The 16,525-nt window shown below is 39.8% G+C and overlaps 1 protein-coding gene across 2 annotated transcripts in view; it reads left to right on the top strand.

Moving 5' to 3' along the window:
* LOC149323271 (dynein axonemal heavy chain 6-like) overlaps positions 1-16,525 on the top strand; it is a 187,108-nt gene that overhangs the window by 138,035 nt on the left and 32,548 nt on the right. For both annotated transcript variants that reach the window (XM_089488669.1, XM_089488670.1), the window contains 2 exons: positions 2,001-2,139; positions 15,371-15,490. In XM_089488669.1, coding sequence (XP_089344795.1) covers positions 2,001-2,139; positions 15,371-15,490 — 259 coding nt within the window. The remainder of the gene's footprint in view (positions 1-2,000; positions 2,140-15,370; positions 15,491-16,525) is intronic.

Raw genomic sequence — 16,525 nt, 5'->3', positions numbered from 1 at the left:
TCGATCCCTGTCCCTCATGGCTAGCGGCTCAGGGGGGACCGGTGGTAACTTCACTGTTACACCAGATTATAAATACATCTTTGAGGGACGGGCAATTTCCATCCAGCTTAAAATTGGCCATAGTAAAACCGCTGTTAAAAAAGCCCTCCCTCGACCCCCTGATCTATAATAATTACCGGCCAGTTTCGCTGCTGCCATTTTTGGGGAAGGTGATCGAGAGGGCGGTTGCAATCCAGCTTCGATCGATCTTGGATGAAACGGATTATCTGGACCCATTTCAAACCGGGTTTCGGGCTGGTTACGGGGTTGAGACTGCCATGGTCACCTTGGTCGATGATCTCCGTCTGGGCATTGCCAGGGGAAGCGTGTCCCTGTTGGTGCTCTTGGACATCTCAGCGGCTTTCGATACCATAGACCATGGTATCCTTCTGGCAGAAGTGGGAATCGGGGGCACTGCGCTCCAGTGGTTCCGGTCCTACCTCTCTGGGAGGTTCCAGATGGTGCAGCTGGGAGACGTGTGCTCCGATAAGAGGGCCCTTACATCTGGGGTCCCTCAAGGAGCCATTCTGTCTCCCATGCTTTTCAACATTTACATGAAACCGCTGGGAGAGATCATCCGGAGACATGGGGCGCGGGGTTATCAGTATGCTGATGACACCCAAATAGTTTTCTCTATGTCTCCGACTGATGCAGTGACCGGGGATGGCGTCTCTCCTCTCGTGGCCTGTCTGGAGTCGGTAATGGGCTGGATGAGGGAAAACCGACTCAGTCTGAATCCAGAGAAAACGGAGGTGCTCGTGATAGGTTCCCCCAGCCCGGGGATGGCGGTGGTTCCACCTGTCCTGAACGGGATCACGCTTCCCGCGAAGGACTCCGTACGTAGTCTGGGGGTGCTCCTTGATTCGTCCCTCCACCTTACAGCTCAGGTGGATGCGACGGTCAGGAGCACCTGTTATCAGCTTCGGCTGATTCGCCAGCTGCGTCCCTTCCTGGACCGGGGGCACCTTGAAACAGTAGTACATGCTCTGGTAACCTCTCGTTTGGACTTCTGCAATGCGCTCTACATGGGGCAGCCCTTGTACCATACCCGGAAGCTACAATTAGTGCAGAATATGGCAGCTAGGCTGGTTACTGGCATACCCAGAGCCAGCCACATAACACCAGTGCTTAAGGATTTGCACTGGCTGCCAATTCGCTTCCGGGTGCAATACAAGGTGCTGGTTATTACCTATAAAGCCCTAAATGGCTTGGGCCCAGGATACCTTGAGGACCGCCTCTCCCCATACAATCCGCCCTGCGCTCTCAGAACATCTGGGCAGCAGCTATTGAGGGTCCCAGGGGCCAGACTAGTCCACGTCCAGGAGAGCTTTTACCATCTTGGCCCCGACCCTCTGGAATTCTCTGCCCATTGAGCTCCGCTCGGCCACCTCCCTGGCCCAGTTTAAAAAGGGGCTTAAAACTTTTTTGTTTAAATCAGCATTCCCCGACACAAGCCCCAATTAGCTCTCCCCCCCCCCCCCCAGGCCAGCAGCGGCAAGCTGGCTTGATTGTTTGAATATGTTGTAATTTTAATGTAAATGTAATTGATGCATTGTTTTGATGTTTTTACGATGTTGTACACCGCCCTGATTGAATAGAAGGGCGGTATAGAAATAAAAATTTTATTTATTTATTTATTATTTTAAATAAATACTACTATTATTATTATTTAGTCTAGTTTGAATTGTTTAATGTGTTTTATCTTGTTTAAATTATTTATTGATTTTAATTTGAAATTGTTTAAATTATATTGTTTTATCTGTTTGCCACTCTATGAGGTGGCATAATAAAACAGTGGTATAAACTATTTTAGTAGAAATATGCTGAACCCAACTTAAAGCCATTTCTTTTGCAGATCAGAAATTACTGCTAAGGAATCTTAAAATCATACTGTTGCCCTGTGAAATGCTTAGAAAACAGTGATTAGACTAATGTAATCTCTTTGTCTCTTATTATTCAAGGAAAGGAAGAAATTTGGACCACTTGGTTGGAACATATGCTATGAATTTAATGACAGTGACAGAGAGTGTGCCCTACTGAACCTCAATCTTTATTGTCAAGAGGGGAAAGTACCTTGGGATGCTCTTACTTACATAACAGGTAAAGTACATTGACAACTTAATGCTAACTGTGACATGAATACTTAGCAGTGAATAGCACAAGACTGTAAATTATTAATGAAATAAAGACCAGGATCCAAAGTATAACTTACAAGAGTCCAAGGCAAGCTTTCTTGGTTACCCAGTGCCATTTTTTGTTTTGTTTTACTTCTAAAACATCAACAGAGGTTGTACCAGAAATTATCATGCTAAATCACTACCTGTACTTTCTGTCTGTCCTGGACTCAATTCAAAGTGCCAGTTTTAAAATTTAAAGCCGATTTGAGTCAAATGTAAGCATGAGCAGCCCTCAACTTTGTTTCCTTCAGTTGTACAGCACCCTGCAATTTTATTTTATTTTTAGAAAGTTGCATGTGAGTACATTGTGAGCTATTTTGCTGTGTATTTTTGGGGAGGGGAGGCTGGCTGTTATGCCTCCCATCCCTACTTGAATTCCTCCTACATATACCTACTCTTATCCTAAGTTTATAATCTGAGACCTTTTACCAGACGAATAAGGGCTAGTGGCTACAAGAAAAAGGGTCTTTGGAGTATCCTCCCCAGAAAGACTCACCTTGCTTCCATTTTGAAGTGTGTGTTTAGATCTTAACACTCTTGCTTCTGATTTTTAATATATGCTATAACATTTTTACCCTTTGTTGCTGGTGTAATCATGGTTTTTATATGTGCTGTCTTCACTCAGTGTGTGTGTGAATATTATACACTACCCAGAGAATTCTGGTTATTGAGTGATCAAAAAGTGCAATACATAAGTAAATCAGCTCTTCTGCAACAGTACAAGGACAAGATTTTGAAATATTGTTAAGTGAAATGTGATAATATGAAGGGTGTGTGTGTGTTTGTTCCTTCAAATGTCCTGTCTACTAATGGTTACCCCATGAATTTCATAGGGTCTTTTTAGGCAAGGAATACTCAGAGGTGGTTTTTTGTGGGTTTTTCCCACACAAAAACTATGGAATGCCGGCCATGAAAGCCTTCGACTTTACACTCAGAGGTGGTTTTGCCACTTCCTTCCTCTGAAATATATGGCAGTCTCCCATTCATTTTTTTAAAAATTTTATTAATACATTCTTAAAAAAACATGACAACTAACAATACACCAAAACAACAGTAAATACAGGCAGTCTCCCATTCATTACTAACCAGGGCTGCTTAGCTTCCAAGATCAGATGGGATTTGTTGCCTTTAGAGTATTTAGAGTCAGTCTTTTCCAATTTCTTCTAGCAGTTACTGTTGCTTCTGCCTGTGGTATGTTTCAGTTCGAACTGATTAATTAATAATATGTTAATATTGCAGCAGCATTATTTATAATGTTTTATACAATTCCAATGCAAACCCATGAATGCTTAAAGTTCTTCTTTTTTTCTTATTCCATTCCCATTCCTGTTCTATAAACAGTGCCTCAATAATACTTAGGTCAGTGTGAATAAATGTGGGCAGTTTTAAGTTTAAAAATTTATGATTAAATCTAATAGCAAATCTTTATTTATTTATTTATTTACATCTTCTAAATCTTCATAATATATCTTAAATTAATTTAAAATCCCTTGTGGTGTTTTGGCTGTTTTATTCTTATATGCAGCACATAAAACACACACACACACAAGCTTGGAAACCTTTGCAAATTTCTGCGGTGCAAAAATAGGACTGAATCATATGGGGCCCAGAGGCCACTTTCTCTACCCCTATTTTAAATCCTTAAAGTCCTTTGATATTTTAGTCACACATCCATCTTACTGATCCTGCTTTTTAAAAAGCTTTTATTTTCTTTGCCACTGGTTCCCCAAAGCTATCATTTTGGCTACTGATTCTTTAATTTTTGTTGCATTATGTGTGCATTCACACAACAGGCAAGATGCAAGAGAGAGGAACCACAAGCACCTGTGCATTGTCAGCATCCTTTGACTCTGATAGATTAAATGGACCTTCGGCATCAGTCCTTGGCTTTGAAGACATCAAAGTTGAGTATGGAGAAGGCAGTCTCAACAGAAGTTGGTACCTCTAAATGAAAGGTCCCAAGAGATGATCTCAAGGTGTTCGTTGACAAGATGCTCCTCATCGCCAGGTCTCTCGACATTAAGGTCTAGTAACAACTCACTCCGATTGAGGATCCAGTTTTCCTGTGGATCCTATTGCAAGCAACCACTCCTGCAGCTTTACTGATACTTTCATACCTCACTCAAGTAATTCAGAAGTCTTGGTTGACACCATCATCCATTCCATCTACTTTCAGCAAATAAGACTCTCTGCAGAATAGATGATTTAGCCATTCCTTCTCTAAGGCAGCACCTCAAACCTAATTCCATCATTGTCAGTGCTGTCCAGTTGAAAGCTTCATTCTGTCTGCATTCTACACCTGTGGACAAGGAGGTCAAGAAACTCAAAGTTTTACTAATCAGCTGCTCTCATCTACCAAGATCCAAACTACTTGGTTTGTATGGGGGCCTCCAACCAATTCCTTTGGGAGAAAATGACACCATTCTTACAGGCTTGGGAATCAAGAACACAAGGTGGCTTCTCCCCTGCAATCCAAGGCACATAAGTTGGCAGGTCATCAGATCATGACTGATCAGTACATCACTGACTGTGGGGACAGTGGCTTGTCCAGTCTTGTTCCAGGTTTCACTATGGAGACCACAAGTATGGACAGTACTCAAAATGGTCATATGATCAACATAGTGAGGCGAGGCTATGCCATTGAATCCTCTGACAGGACTCTGCTGATCCACGTCTCTTTCTTCCATTCTGCTCCAAGAAGTAGACAGTTATATGCAGAAAGGTGCAATCAAGTGTGCACTCCATTCCAAGGCTCTCCACTGTTCCATGATCAGCTCTGAAATTTCCATCAGATGTGGAACCCTGAAGGATTGTTGTCTGAGGCTGATTCTAGACTTGAAGGGTGTAAACCTTTACATTTGTCTATGGGGCACCATGATGGTGATTTTATAATCTGCCCTTACATTGATGCAAAAGGGGGATTAGTATGCCATTTTAGACCTATAAGATGCCTACTTCCATATTTCAATTTCACCTTGTCACAGATGTTTCCTGTGCTTCGCTGTAGGAGGAAAGGCATAGAGGTTTCAAGTTCTACCATTCATCCTCAGCACAACTTCTTGAATGTTTACAAAGGTGATGGCTGTTGTGATTGCTTTTCTTCGGTAGCAAGGTGTCATCTTGTATTCATACATAGATGACTGGTTAGTTGTTGCCTCCTCCTGAAGCCTCTTGCTACACACGCACAGACAATTCTGTCTAAGAGTTTATTTATTTATTTATAGAGAACCATCACTCTACACAGTGCTTTACAAGAAAAAGAACAGGAAAAAAAAGTTACCTGCCTTCAGGCTTACAATTTAAAGACATAACACACAAGGAAAGGGGATGGCAGTGGAGGAACTCTGTACCGACTTGTATAGCTTGTTACAATGGTCGAGAGGTAGGAAAGTGGCCTGGGCTATGGAGTCTAGGATCTCTCCAATGAACTGAATTTGATGTGTTGCCTGAAGATTGTACTTTTCCTTGTTGAGGCAAGGTTCCAGTCTGACCAGGTGCTTGACCAGCTCTGCAAGAGACCCTGAGCTGATGGCAACATATGGTCTACAGCTGCTGTCATGGAGACTCCCTTTCTCATTGACATCGCAATTGCAAGGAGAGCTGGGGAACTTTGTGCCTTTCAGGTAAATGGCCCATATCTTCAGTTCCATCCAGACAGGGTTGTGTTAAGACCCAACATCACCTTCTTGCCAAAGGTGGTATCCTCCTTCCATCTCAACCAGAAAGTTGTTTTGCTTTCCATGTTTCAAAACACCAGTCTGACATCACCTCGATGTACTTAGGGCACTGGCCTTCTATGTGGACAGGCCTGCAGCCCTCCATACTCTCACAGACTGTTTGTTTGCTATTTGATATCAAGGAAGGGACTACCTGTCTCCTAGCAACATTTTTCAAAGTGGGTAACATTGACTATGTGGTTGTCTAACAAACTAGTAAAGAAGGACACTCCAACTCAGTTCAAGCCCACTCCACCAGAGCGATTGCCGCTTCCCATGTTTTTTATAAACGGCGTTTCAATCAAAGACATTTGCTTTGTGGCTACTTGGTCCCAGCATATGATTTATTTCACATTATAGAATGGACTTGAGGTCTTGAGCTTGGGAAAGCTGTATTGTATTGATTGAATGTTATCTTTGTACCGTATTGCTGGATACCTTTGAACTCAGCTGTAAATCATTACTGTTGAATGCTACCTCTCTACTGTATTGCTGAATGCCTTCAGATCCAACCTTGTCTTGGTTCTGTGTTTTATTGTCTCGGGGATTCTTCCTTTAAAACGGTGTGAATTCGGTCATTCTTTATGCATGACATATTGGAGCAGAGGGGTTGTTGTGCTTGTGGTTGTTGACTGTGCACATGTTTTTCAGTAAAGCTTGATTGTTTGCATCAACACTCATACCTCCTACTTGTAACTTGCTAGTCTCCCATTTGAGTGAGTCACAGAGACCAGAAAGAAGGACAGTTTGCATATCTGTAACTTGTTCTTGAAGTGGTCGTCTTTGAACTCACACAACCCCACCCGTCCTTCCTTCTTCATATCTTGCTGGTTCACATGGATGGCTGCATCAGCATTCTATGGAACTGGTGGGTTTCAGCAGGAAGCACCTTATATAGGCTGCTGTAGGGCTACTGCCCAAGCTCTTCAGAATGCTATAGAAAGATCCAAAGGAGGCACTGGGCAGGCATAGGATAACCCATTTGTGTGAATTCACAGATGACCACTTGAAGAATTACAGTTACATGTATGCAACCTGTCCTTACTCCCCAATAATAAAAACTCTCTTAAGCAATTTCCCTCAACGTTTGATCATTTCCCTAATTTCAGCTGCCATTTTATTATCTGTCTTTCAACGTTTGGTTCAATCTAGCTTCAAAATTTCTGAATTAATTATCCAAAATTATTTTAAAATAAATCAAGAGATCTTGAGATAGTTGCTCTTCTATTTCTTTATTTTCCAAATCATATGAAATCCCTTTATCTTTCCAAGGGTCATTATTTCTCCATATATCAGTAGGCTCCTTCTAATTTCTACTACTGTTCCCTTTTAAGTCAGAAAACAGTCTGATTTAAGCTCTCTTTCATCCATTTTGGAACCATAAGCACCTAAAGAGTATATTCAAAACAGCAAAAATTAAGGCAAGATATAATCGAATACAGTTTTTACACAGTTTTTACCAAAGTAAATTAATTATATGGGTCTCAACAATCAACTCCTACTACCCATATTAAAATAATTAATAAATTCCTGTTTTGTGAAACTGATAATCCTACTGCTTTTAGCTGCTGGGCTGGAAGTAGTCTCAAGGCAGAGGGAGAAAGTTTCTTCTAGCTCATCATTATGGAAGTGGGCAGTGAGTTTAGACTAGCACCATAAGAGAAGTCAACTGAAGCTAAGAGAATTCAGTGAAGGAGGGAGTAAGGATACCATTCTGCAGTAATTATATTATGCCAACAAAGAATTCTTCTCTCTACCTCTTCTCAATAAATATTTCTAATTTGGGGCGGGGCGGGGGGACAAAGACTGTAGTACCAAGTATGAGGTACACTCAGTTGTATTGCCATAATGACTGACATATATATGATACCCAAACTCAAGAACATTTTAATACTTGATGTCACATCTAACACGATATTTTATTATTTTAACATGTTTTTCCCAGTATGTTTGTATAATATCTATACAGTTGGCTCTCCTCATTTGTGGCTTTGACTTTTGTGGGATTTGATTATTTGCAATTTTGATAAATATGTTCTCTCTAGAAATCTGTTAAGTCCTCCAGCGCAACTCTGCCAGGCGTTGACCATAGAATTTTGCTGGAGAATTTAGAAGTCCCTAGGGAAAATACTTCTCTAGGCATTTGTAGGCCCTCCACCATGATCCCACAATCAACGTCTGGGAGAGTTGACCATAGAGTTGCACTGGAGGACCTGGAGATTCCTAGAGAAATGTTCTCTTAGGTAAAAAGAATAGTGGTTTTTTTATTTGCGTTTTTCCCCATATTCATGAGGGTCCTTAACTCCTAACACCAGTGAATGTGAAGGGACCACTGTACGTTTTTTGTGATGCTCCAAGAAATTTTGTAGAAATGGGATAGAAACAACCCTTATAGATCATATAATGTCTTTTGTTTTCTTAGGTATATAAACAAGAGTCCATAAGAAATGTCAGAATGGTAAAAAAAAAAGAGAAAGTTTTTTTAAAAGAATAGTAAAGACTTGCTTCCACCCCTTTTCAAATGATAGCTATAAAGATAGATATAAAGTTGTCCTTTGCTGTGTGGCACTGGTGTAGCGTAGCCTCCAGCTGCTCTTGTTTAAATGCAGGTTATGTTGATTGAGATATGTGTCTGGAGGAGATACAGGTGTTTTTCCTGGCTGTCTACCTGGAGCCATGTCCTACCACCATTTCTTCAGACTGTCAAGGGAAATCAGGAGTCAAAAGTCTCTTCTCAAAACTTCAGCCTCATCAACACTGGGGTGGCTGTTCTCTGCAAGAATAAAATATATTACAAAAAGATAAGTATATATGAGGAGTCATGAAGAGTAGAATATATATTAACTTAAAATGTATGGTTAGAACAGATAGCAACAGAAACCTGTTTATTTTGGATTAGGCAGTGCATATTACCTTTTGTTAATTTGCATACATTATAAAGTCTTTTACTTAATATTTTGTTTAAACAAATGTTGTTTGACTTGCCCAAAGGCTTGCATTTTCTCTTTGAAGAAGTAATAACTTTTCAAAGCCTTGAATGTTCTCTTTCGAGAAGTAATGACATGTCAAGTTAAATTTAAGTATCATGTTTACACATTTACTTTTGGAGGCTGTTTTTTTTAAAAAAAACCTTTCTCCCCATTAGTTACTTGTGCCACAGACTGAAATATCTCCCTCCAGTGTAAATGGCAAATAAGTCCCGTTATTCTGTTCACTGTTCTACCGAGCTGAAGATTAAAATTACTGCAAATTCTTTGAGCTGAATACAAGTGCTTTCAAGGTTGCTTGCTAAGTGAAGGTTGTTCAGTGGGCACAAATTGCAACTGAAAGTACTCTGTCAGTATGAGTTGTAAAGATTTGTTCATTCAGCCATGACCGTCAAACACTTGTTTACAGCTAATTTATTTTACTTCAGTGGCAGCCTCAGAGAGGTTCCTTGTAAGTTATACAGGGCCCAATTTTCAACCAATTTTTTTAAAAAAATAAATGTACGTACTTCCACAAATAAATACTATTTGTTAGCCACTTCTCCCCATGGATCAAGGCAGGGAACAATAATAGATTAACAAATACACATCAATTAAAAATGCAACATCGGTTAAAAACACACATCAATTTAAAAGGACAAATAAAACATTTAAAATACACATTTAAAATTCATCATTTAAAATTCACAATTTAAAAATCATCGGGATAGGCCTGCCGGAAAAGACTGGCCTTTATTGCTGCTTTAAGTTCAGATAATTTATTCAGCTGTTGAACCTCTTCTGGCAGGTTGTTCCACAGTCTAGGGGTGGCTGAAGAAAAAGCCCTGTGGTTGACAGCTGCCGACCTTCTCCATCATACTGTTAGCACCCCTTCCCTTGCCTCTGGATGATCTCTCCCAGTGATTTCATGCAGATGTTGAATGGCACTGAGGATAGAAGGGCACCTTATGGTATGCCATATAACAGTGTCTTTTCTAAGGATCAGTTCTTCCTAAGCATCATCATTTGGAACCTACCTGAGATATCTGGACTGGAACCACTGAAGTATAGTGTCTCTGATTCCCAGATCCCCCAGGCATCCCAGAAGGATACCATGGTTGATGGTATCGAATGTCACTGAGAGATCCAAAAGCACCGGCAGGGATACATTCCCCTATCAATCCTCAAACAAATCTCATCCAATGAGGTGACCATAGTAGTCTCAACTCTGTATCCGGCTCTGAAACTGGTTTGAAATGGGTCTAGATAACGTGTATCATTCAAGACTGCCTCAAGTTGGGAATCAACTGTCCTTTCTATTACTGGTTTATAGTTTGATACTGGTGTATAGTTATTTAAGTCCAGGGAAGGCTTTTTTAAATGTGGTGGTACCACTGCTTCTTTTAAACAAGATGGAAAACTTCTCTCTCTGAGAGATGCATTAATAATATATTGTAATTGAAATCTCCCCTGGACGGCTGGTCAAGAAGGACAGGGATCAAGAAGACAAATTGTCTTCCTTATTTGCCCCTGTAGCTTGTCCACATCTGCAGTACTCACCAACTGGAACTGATCCAGTGTAATCCTCCTCACAGGGTTCTGGCAGAAGCTTCATGCTGTGAAGGTGGAAAGGGGAGAGAGGAAGGGATTTAAATTCTGGCACTGGATTTGCGTTGCAAAGCTGGAAAAGAAAGTGAGGAAGGGTGTTTAAATTCTGATGCTGGTTTCAGGGTATGAAGGTGGAAAAGGAAGTGAGGAAGGGGTTTAAATTATGGCAGAGGCTTCCTGGGGTGAAGGTGGAAAAGAAAGTGAGGAAAGGATTTAAATTCTGGCAGTGGCTTTGTGATGGAAAGGCAGGAAATAGAGTGAGGAAAGATTTTAAGTTCTGGCTCTAGCTTTGAGATGGGATTGACTTCCATGGGGGAATGAGACCACACCACAGCCTCACTATTGCACTAGAACCACTTCTCAGCTTGGCAGCAGTAGATCTGATGAGTCTAAGACACAAGCTAATTCCATGAGCATAGACACTTAATACAGGCTGTCCTCTGACTCCTGATATCCCAAGCTTAACAGAGATAAGTACAAAATCAAGTTGTGGCCCTTCAAATAATCAAGTCAAGTCCTCCAGGAGGGGCTGTGTCAATCACATTACAGTTACTGTCAGTTGATGTAAGGCTTCAGCTGATTTTGATTCTTTGCTGAGACAACAGCATCCGGTTCATGTGAGACAGGGATAGGAAGTATGTAACCTCCAGATGTTGTTGGCATGCAACTTCACAATTGGTTATACATACTAGGATGGATGAATGTTACAATCCACCAACATCTGGAGGATCACACTCTCCGTCCCTGTCCTAGTAAAACAGAATTCTAGCCAGCAGGACTCACTCAGAAAGGTCTTGTTTCTTTCTTCCTCAGCAATGCCTAGTCTTTAGCTGTTTACTTGCCTGTACTGTATCTGCTTAATCTGATACAGTGCTGTGACCGAAATCTACTTGCTTGATAGGACTTTATTTGCTTTGATTGACTGCCATCAGCTTCTACCAGCTTCCTTTGGGAGTCTCAAGGAACAGCAGGGCATGTTTTTGAATATATGGAAAGGCAAGGTTTGCCATCCTGATCCTCTTCGTTCCAGGCATTTAAAGAGAAACAAAATAATGTTTGTGCACATTTATGGGCACACAGGGAATACCTAAAATGAAAATATGCATAATATTCATGTTAAAGTTTCAATTTGGGAGGACAATATCTCCCTCTTCAATTTCATTTCCCTTCTTCCTAGCTTTTTCAACAGATCATTACCAGTCATTTGTTTCCACCACTGCCTCTAGATTAGTTTTGGTCTTCTTTCCTATTATTTGAACAAACCTGAGCAGGAAACATCATAATTACTATGGTTTGCTACATTCCTTGTTTGGATTAAATTATGCATATCATAGTTTCTAAAAAGATGAAATGCTGGCTTTTCTTTTCTAAATAAACAAATCAGACATTTTGTTTAAACAAATCCTCCATTTATCAAAACCCATTCAGCTCATTTTACAGCAGCTCTCAAGATAGAAAGAATTTATAAACGAAAGCCTTTCTCCTGTGGATGGAGGCTGCAGCAGATAAATGCTGAGGCATCCGGCAGGCCTAAAAAGAACCTGCTCCCAGCAGGTTCTTTTTAGGCCGCACACAGGGCACCATTGGTGCCCTTGCATACAATGACATCGGCACAGCGCTGTTTTGGCACTGTGCCGCACAGATGTCATCATTGCACGCCCCGTATGGACAAGTGTGTGCAGTGATTGCTCCCACACACCAATCATAGAGCAGGGCATGTGCAGACGCCCAGCCGTACAAAATCCTACTTTCGGCCCCAGGCCAGTGGAAAGTGCCGGTCTGTACTGGGCCAAAGCTAACAATATCAGCTGAACCTAACTTGCCTTGCTTCTATGCGGATGTTCAGCAAGAATACAGCCTAGGTTTTTGGGAGGGTGATAGTTTCAGTGAATCTCAGTCTGAAGAGATTTTGCAAAGGCCATAATAAAGGAATTCTAATTCAGAGGACTGTAGAGTCATTTCAGGATTACATAATACATTCTGCATTTCATAACATCTTGAAAATGCCCTTGCCTATGCACAGCAGGGCCTGATTCAGCCTTTATTCAGAGTATTTATTTAGAGATGTGTCTTACATCATCAAATAATGTGCCTTACATAATCAAATATTATAACAACTTTAAAAATCCAGCAGTCAAATGGTGGTAAGAAATCTATATGTCAGTAACAAATCTATATGCCATTGATTCATCACCTGTCAATGATGAGAATCTGGGAGGGGGGATCAGAAAATCTAATGACATATAGAAAAAGAAACATCTTCTGGTAGAGATAGTAGAAGGTTGGATGAAAGTGTCCCTGGGACATTTCTGTGTTCCACCTCATTGCACATGCATGATTGACTCTGATTGACAAGCTCAACTGTGCATTAGCAACTTGTTGATATACTTCAATCCTTTCTGCATCATTGCCAGTATCGTTAATTTTCAGGGATTGGTTGCATAGCTGATCATGCAATATATCAGAAGGCTTCCTTGTGAATTGAGGTCTTAGCAAATCTGGGTTCTCCTCAGCCTCAGGCCATTATGGTCTTCATTCTGTATTGCAATGTCAGTGATATCACTAGACCTGTGATGAATCAAGAACCTGGAGTATAGGTCACCTGGAAAATCTAAAAATAGATCTGCCACAGAATCTTGCCAGATATAGTAAATCGTTATATCATTTCAGACAGAGTATCTACTTGAAACAGAACCCTAAAATCTGTTATGAATAAATGCCATAAACATTAGTGTCATCTTTTCAGTTGAACAGTTTCAGGTTCCCATTCCTAGAAAGACAAGGAAATGGGTCAATAAGCAGGAAAAAGTCATATGAATTATTATTACATCTACTCGCATAATCTATTTTAATTGTAATTTTTGCAATGCTACTGCAAGAAGACAGTGTGTCCTTGGGGTAAAGAAGTAGAGAAAATATAAGATTAAAGCAATGATGCATATATATTCCATAATACAAGAGCCAATGTGGACTGATAGTTCAAGCATTGAACCAGGCTTGGAATCCCTGTTGGGCCATGGAAATCCACTGGGTGTCCTTGGGGAAGTCACATTCTCTCAGCCTCAGAGGAAGGCAAAGGCAAGCCCTCTGTGAACAAATATTGCCAACAAACCCCCATGATAGAGTTGTCATAGGAGCTTCCGGTAGGTGAGCAGAGCACATGGGGGGAAGGGGTGTTGGAGCTCTGACACCAATGCCCGATCAGACACCAGAGGATGGAGGGAGGGGGTTGGGGATTTAGATAGAGGTTGTCTGTACTATTTTGGTGACTTGTATGTTTGTCTTGTTTTGTTTTGTATGGTAAAAAGAATATTTTTTTAAAAAAATGATGGATTATACAGTTTGGAAAGTGTTTATTTTAATTTTTATTATTATATTATGGCTGTAGAAATTAAAACAGAATAAAATATCCTATATGTGATCTTGTATGTGCATTATTTTACTGTGCAGAAATTTATTGGGTTCTTGCAAGTGAGTAATCTGTGAAGTCAAGCTAGAATCAGAATCAGTTCAGCTGATCTGAAGTATGGCTTAGCAGCTGGTATTCCTTCTAACCTAATATAAATTCCGATCCTACCATAATACAGTTGTATTCTAAATAATAAAATTAGATGGCTTTAGAAATTACACTATGTGTACACGACTATGTTAAAACGACAACTATTTTCAAATGTTATTTTTTTCCTTTTTGTAAAACAAACATTTTTTCTTATTCTTACATACCAGTTTAGCTAGCACAAAAACCTCTCTACTTCTGCAAAAGGGAACTGCAACTTTGGAATGAGAAAAAGATCTTTAAAACAAGACACATTCAATTATTAGTAACTGCTATATTGAAATGTTCACTTTGGTGTTCTTTTTCATGCCATTTCAAAACAGACCATTTCAAAACAGATGTATTTCTTTGATTAACAGTCTATTTTTAAAGACGCTCATATTGGAGCTCCTATATGAACAATATGCATTTAAATACTTATGTGGTTTTAATTGGGGTGAGAATCATGTGGCCCTGCAAATACTGTTAGAGTGCAACTCCCAGCATTCCTCACCATTGGCTATCTGACTAGATCTACAGGGGCTTGAAATTGTACAATTGCATGATTTGGTCTGTTTTTTGAAGCAATTCCTAAATGTACTCACAGTTCCTTGACAGCTGTAATCACTGCTTTGTGGAAGTGCTTGGAAACCAAAATTATGTGTTTAGGGCCTGCAATCAAGGAAGAAATCAATCATAGAAAGGAATACATGTTACTACAGGGCTCACTGTGCCAGATTCAAAACTGGCATGTCTAGTTTACACATGCTATGTCTCTCTATTAAATACTAAATTGACTAATTATGCGCCAGTACATATGCTATCAAAATTTGAGCAGTCAGTAATTGCATTTTAAAATTTGGAAGTTTGCAGCCACTTCCTTCCATAACATCTCAGTACAATATGCAGTCTACATAACTTCAAGCCAAAGTTATCCCTCCTGTCCTGTTTCCCCCTCTTTTTTACTGACAAAGAGGCCTGAATGATTTCTTAAGCTTGCACAGTTTTTAGTGACTTTGGGGTTGTTCTCATAAAGGTATTACTGCAATATAGATTTTGAAATTTATAATATGGCCAGCATGGCATCCCCAACACTATGTTTAAATTAGTAGTGCAATCAAATGCATAATTTGTTTAGCAATTAATATTTTCATATTTTCTCCTAAGGCATTTAGAGAACTGGATGCATGGTAACATCACATTTTGTTAAATGTTATTAATCATTATTTCAGCCATGTAAAATACATACTCCACAGAAAGTATAACTAAAATTACGTTATATTTCACAAATGAGTTATGAGATTGTAACCCATAAAACTAATTTTGCAGGGGAGATTACATATGGAGGGCGAGTTACAGATGCATGGGATCAGAGATGTCTTCGCACAGTCCTGAGGAGGTTTTTTTCTCCTGAAACATTAGAAGATGACTATAAATACTCCGAATCAGGTAAGGATAATTTAAGTTGGAGAGGTCACGCATTGATAGAATTTCCATTTAAATAATTGTAGCCATTTGGTGACTGAAGAATATCTTTCAGAACTCTGACATGAAATTGCTAATACAGTTTCCCCTTCTTAAAATCAATTAGGGAAATATCAATTAAATTTCTAATATAGATATCTCATTACATTCTATTATGAACATTTAGGCTGTTCATAATAGGGCGTAGGGCTGTAATGTTTCATCAATTTCATCCTTGAAAGAAGCAATGAGTAATTTTAGTGATTTTCTCCCCACTGTCTGAAAGTCTTTGAATATTAAACATTCTTGGGCCCATTGTCATTTTGCTTGAGGGATTCTAATTCACTGGATCAAATATTATTTTTTGTTCATGAACTGCTAAATGTCTTTATGGAAACCTATCTCTGACCACTGAGGTACACCTTGGAGAGGAAACATTCGGGGTAGCTGTGTTGACCATTTAACAAATATAAACAAAAATCCATCAGTGATACCTTTATTGGCTAACCGAAATGCACAGTATATTTGTTGCAAGCTTTCGAAGCTCCATGGGCTTCTTCATCAGACAAGATGTAAGCTTGAGGGAAGGGAAATGTCTAACTAACTTTCTGTAAGCCGCTCTGAGAGCCTTTTTGGCTGAATTGTGGGGTAAAAATACAGTAAATAAAAAAATAAAAATAAGATGTTACAAACCAAACAGGAGAAAAAAACAATTGGAGATGCTAGTCAGATGCCTTCATGTTGTTTCAGTCCTTAGTAAAGATGTTATTATGGGGAGGATATCTTTTGCAGGCAGGCTCCTCCTCCTTCTTGGGGAGGAAAGTTTGCATTTTGGCATCCTTTCAACAAAATAATTCATTAAATTTTGAAAGTTCACAGGAAAGTGGCAAATCAAAGTTTCATTAGTGGATTTTAAGCCACTACCTCTTGGACTCGTGCTGATGACAAGATGCATTTATTCCTTCATTTAACATAAAGCACTCCTATTTTCTCAAAAGCAAGTGGCAGAAGAGAGTCCTT

This window comes from Sceloporus occidentalis, unplaced genomic scaffold, assembly GCF_023333645.1.
Source record: "Sceloporus occidentalis isolate IW3139 unplaced genomic scaffold, rSceOcc1.0.p SCAF_1, whole genome shotgun sequence".
Taxonomy (NCBI): Eukaryota; Metazoa; Chordata; class Lepidosauria; order Squamata; family Phrynosomatidae; genus Sceloporus; species Sceloporus occidentalis.
The sequence above is the reverse complement of the archived record's forward strand: the minus strand, read 5'-3'. Positions and strand labels throughout refer to the sequence as shown.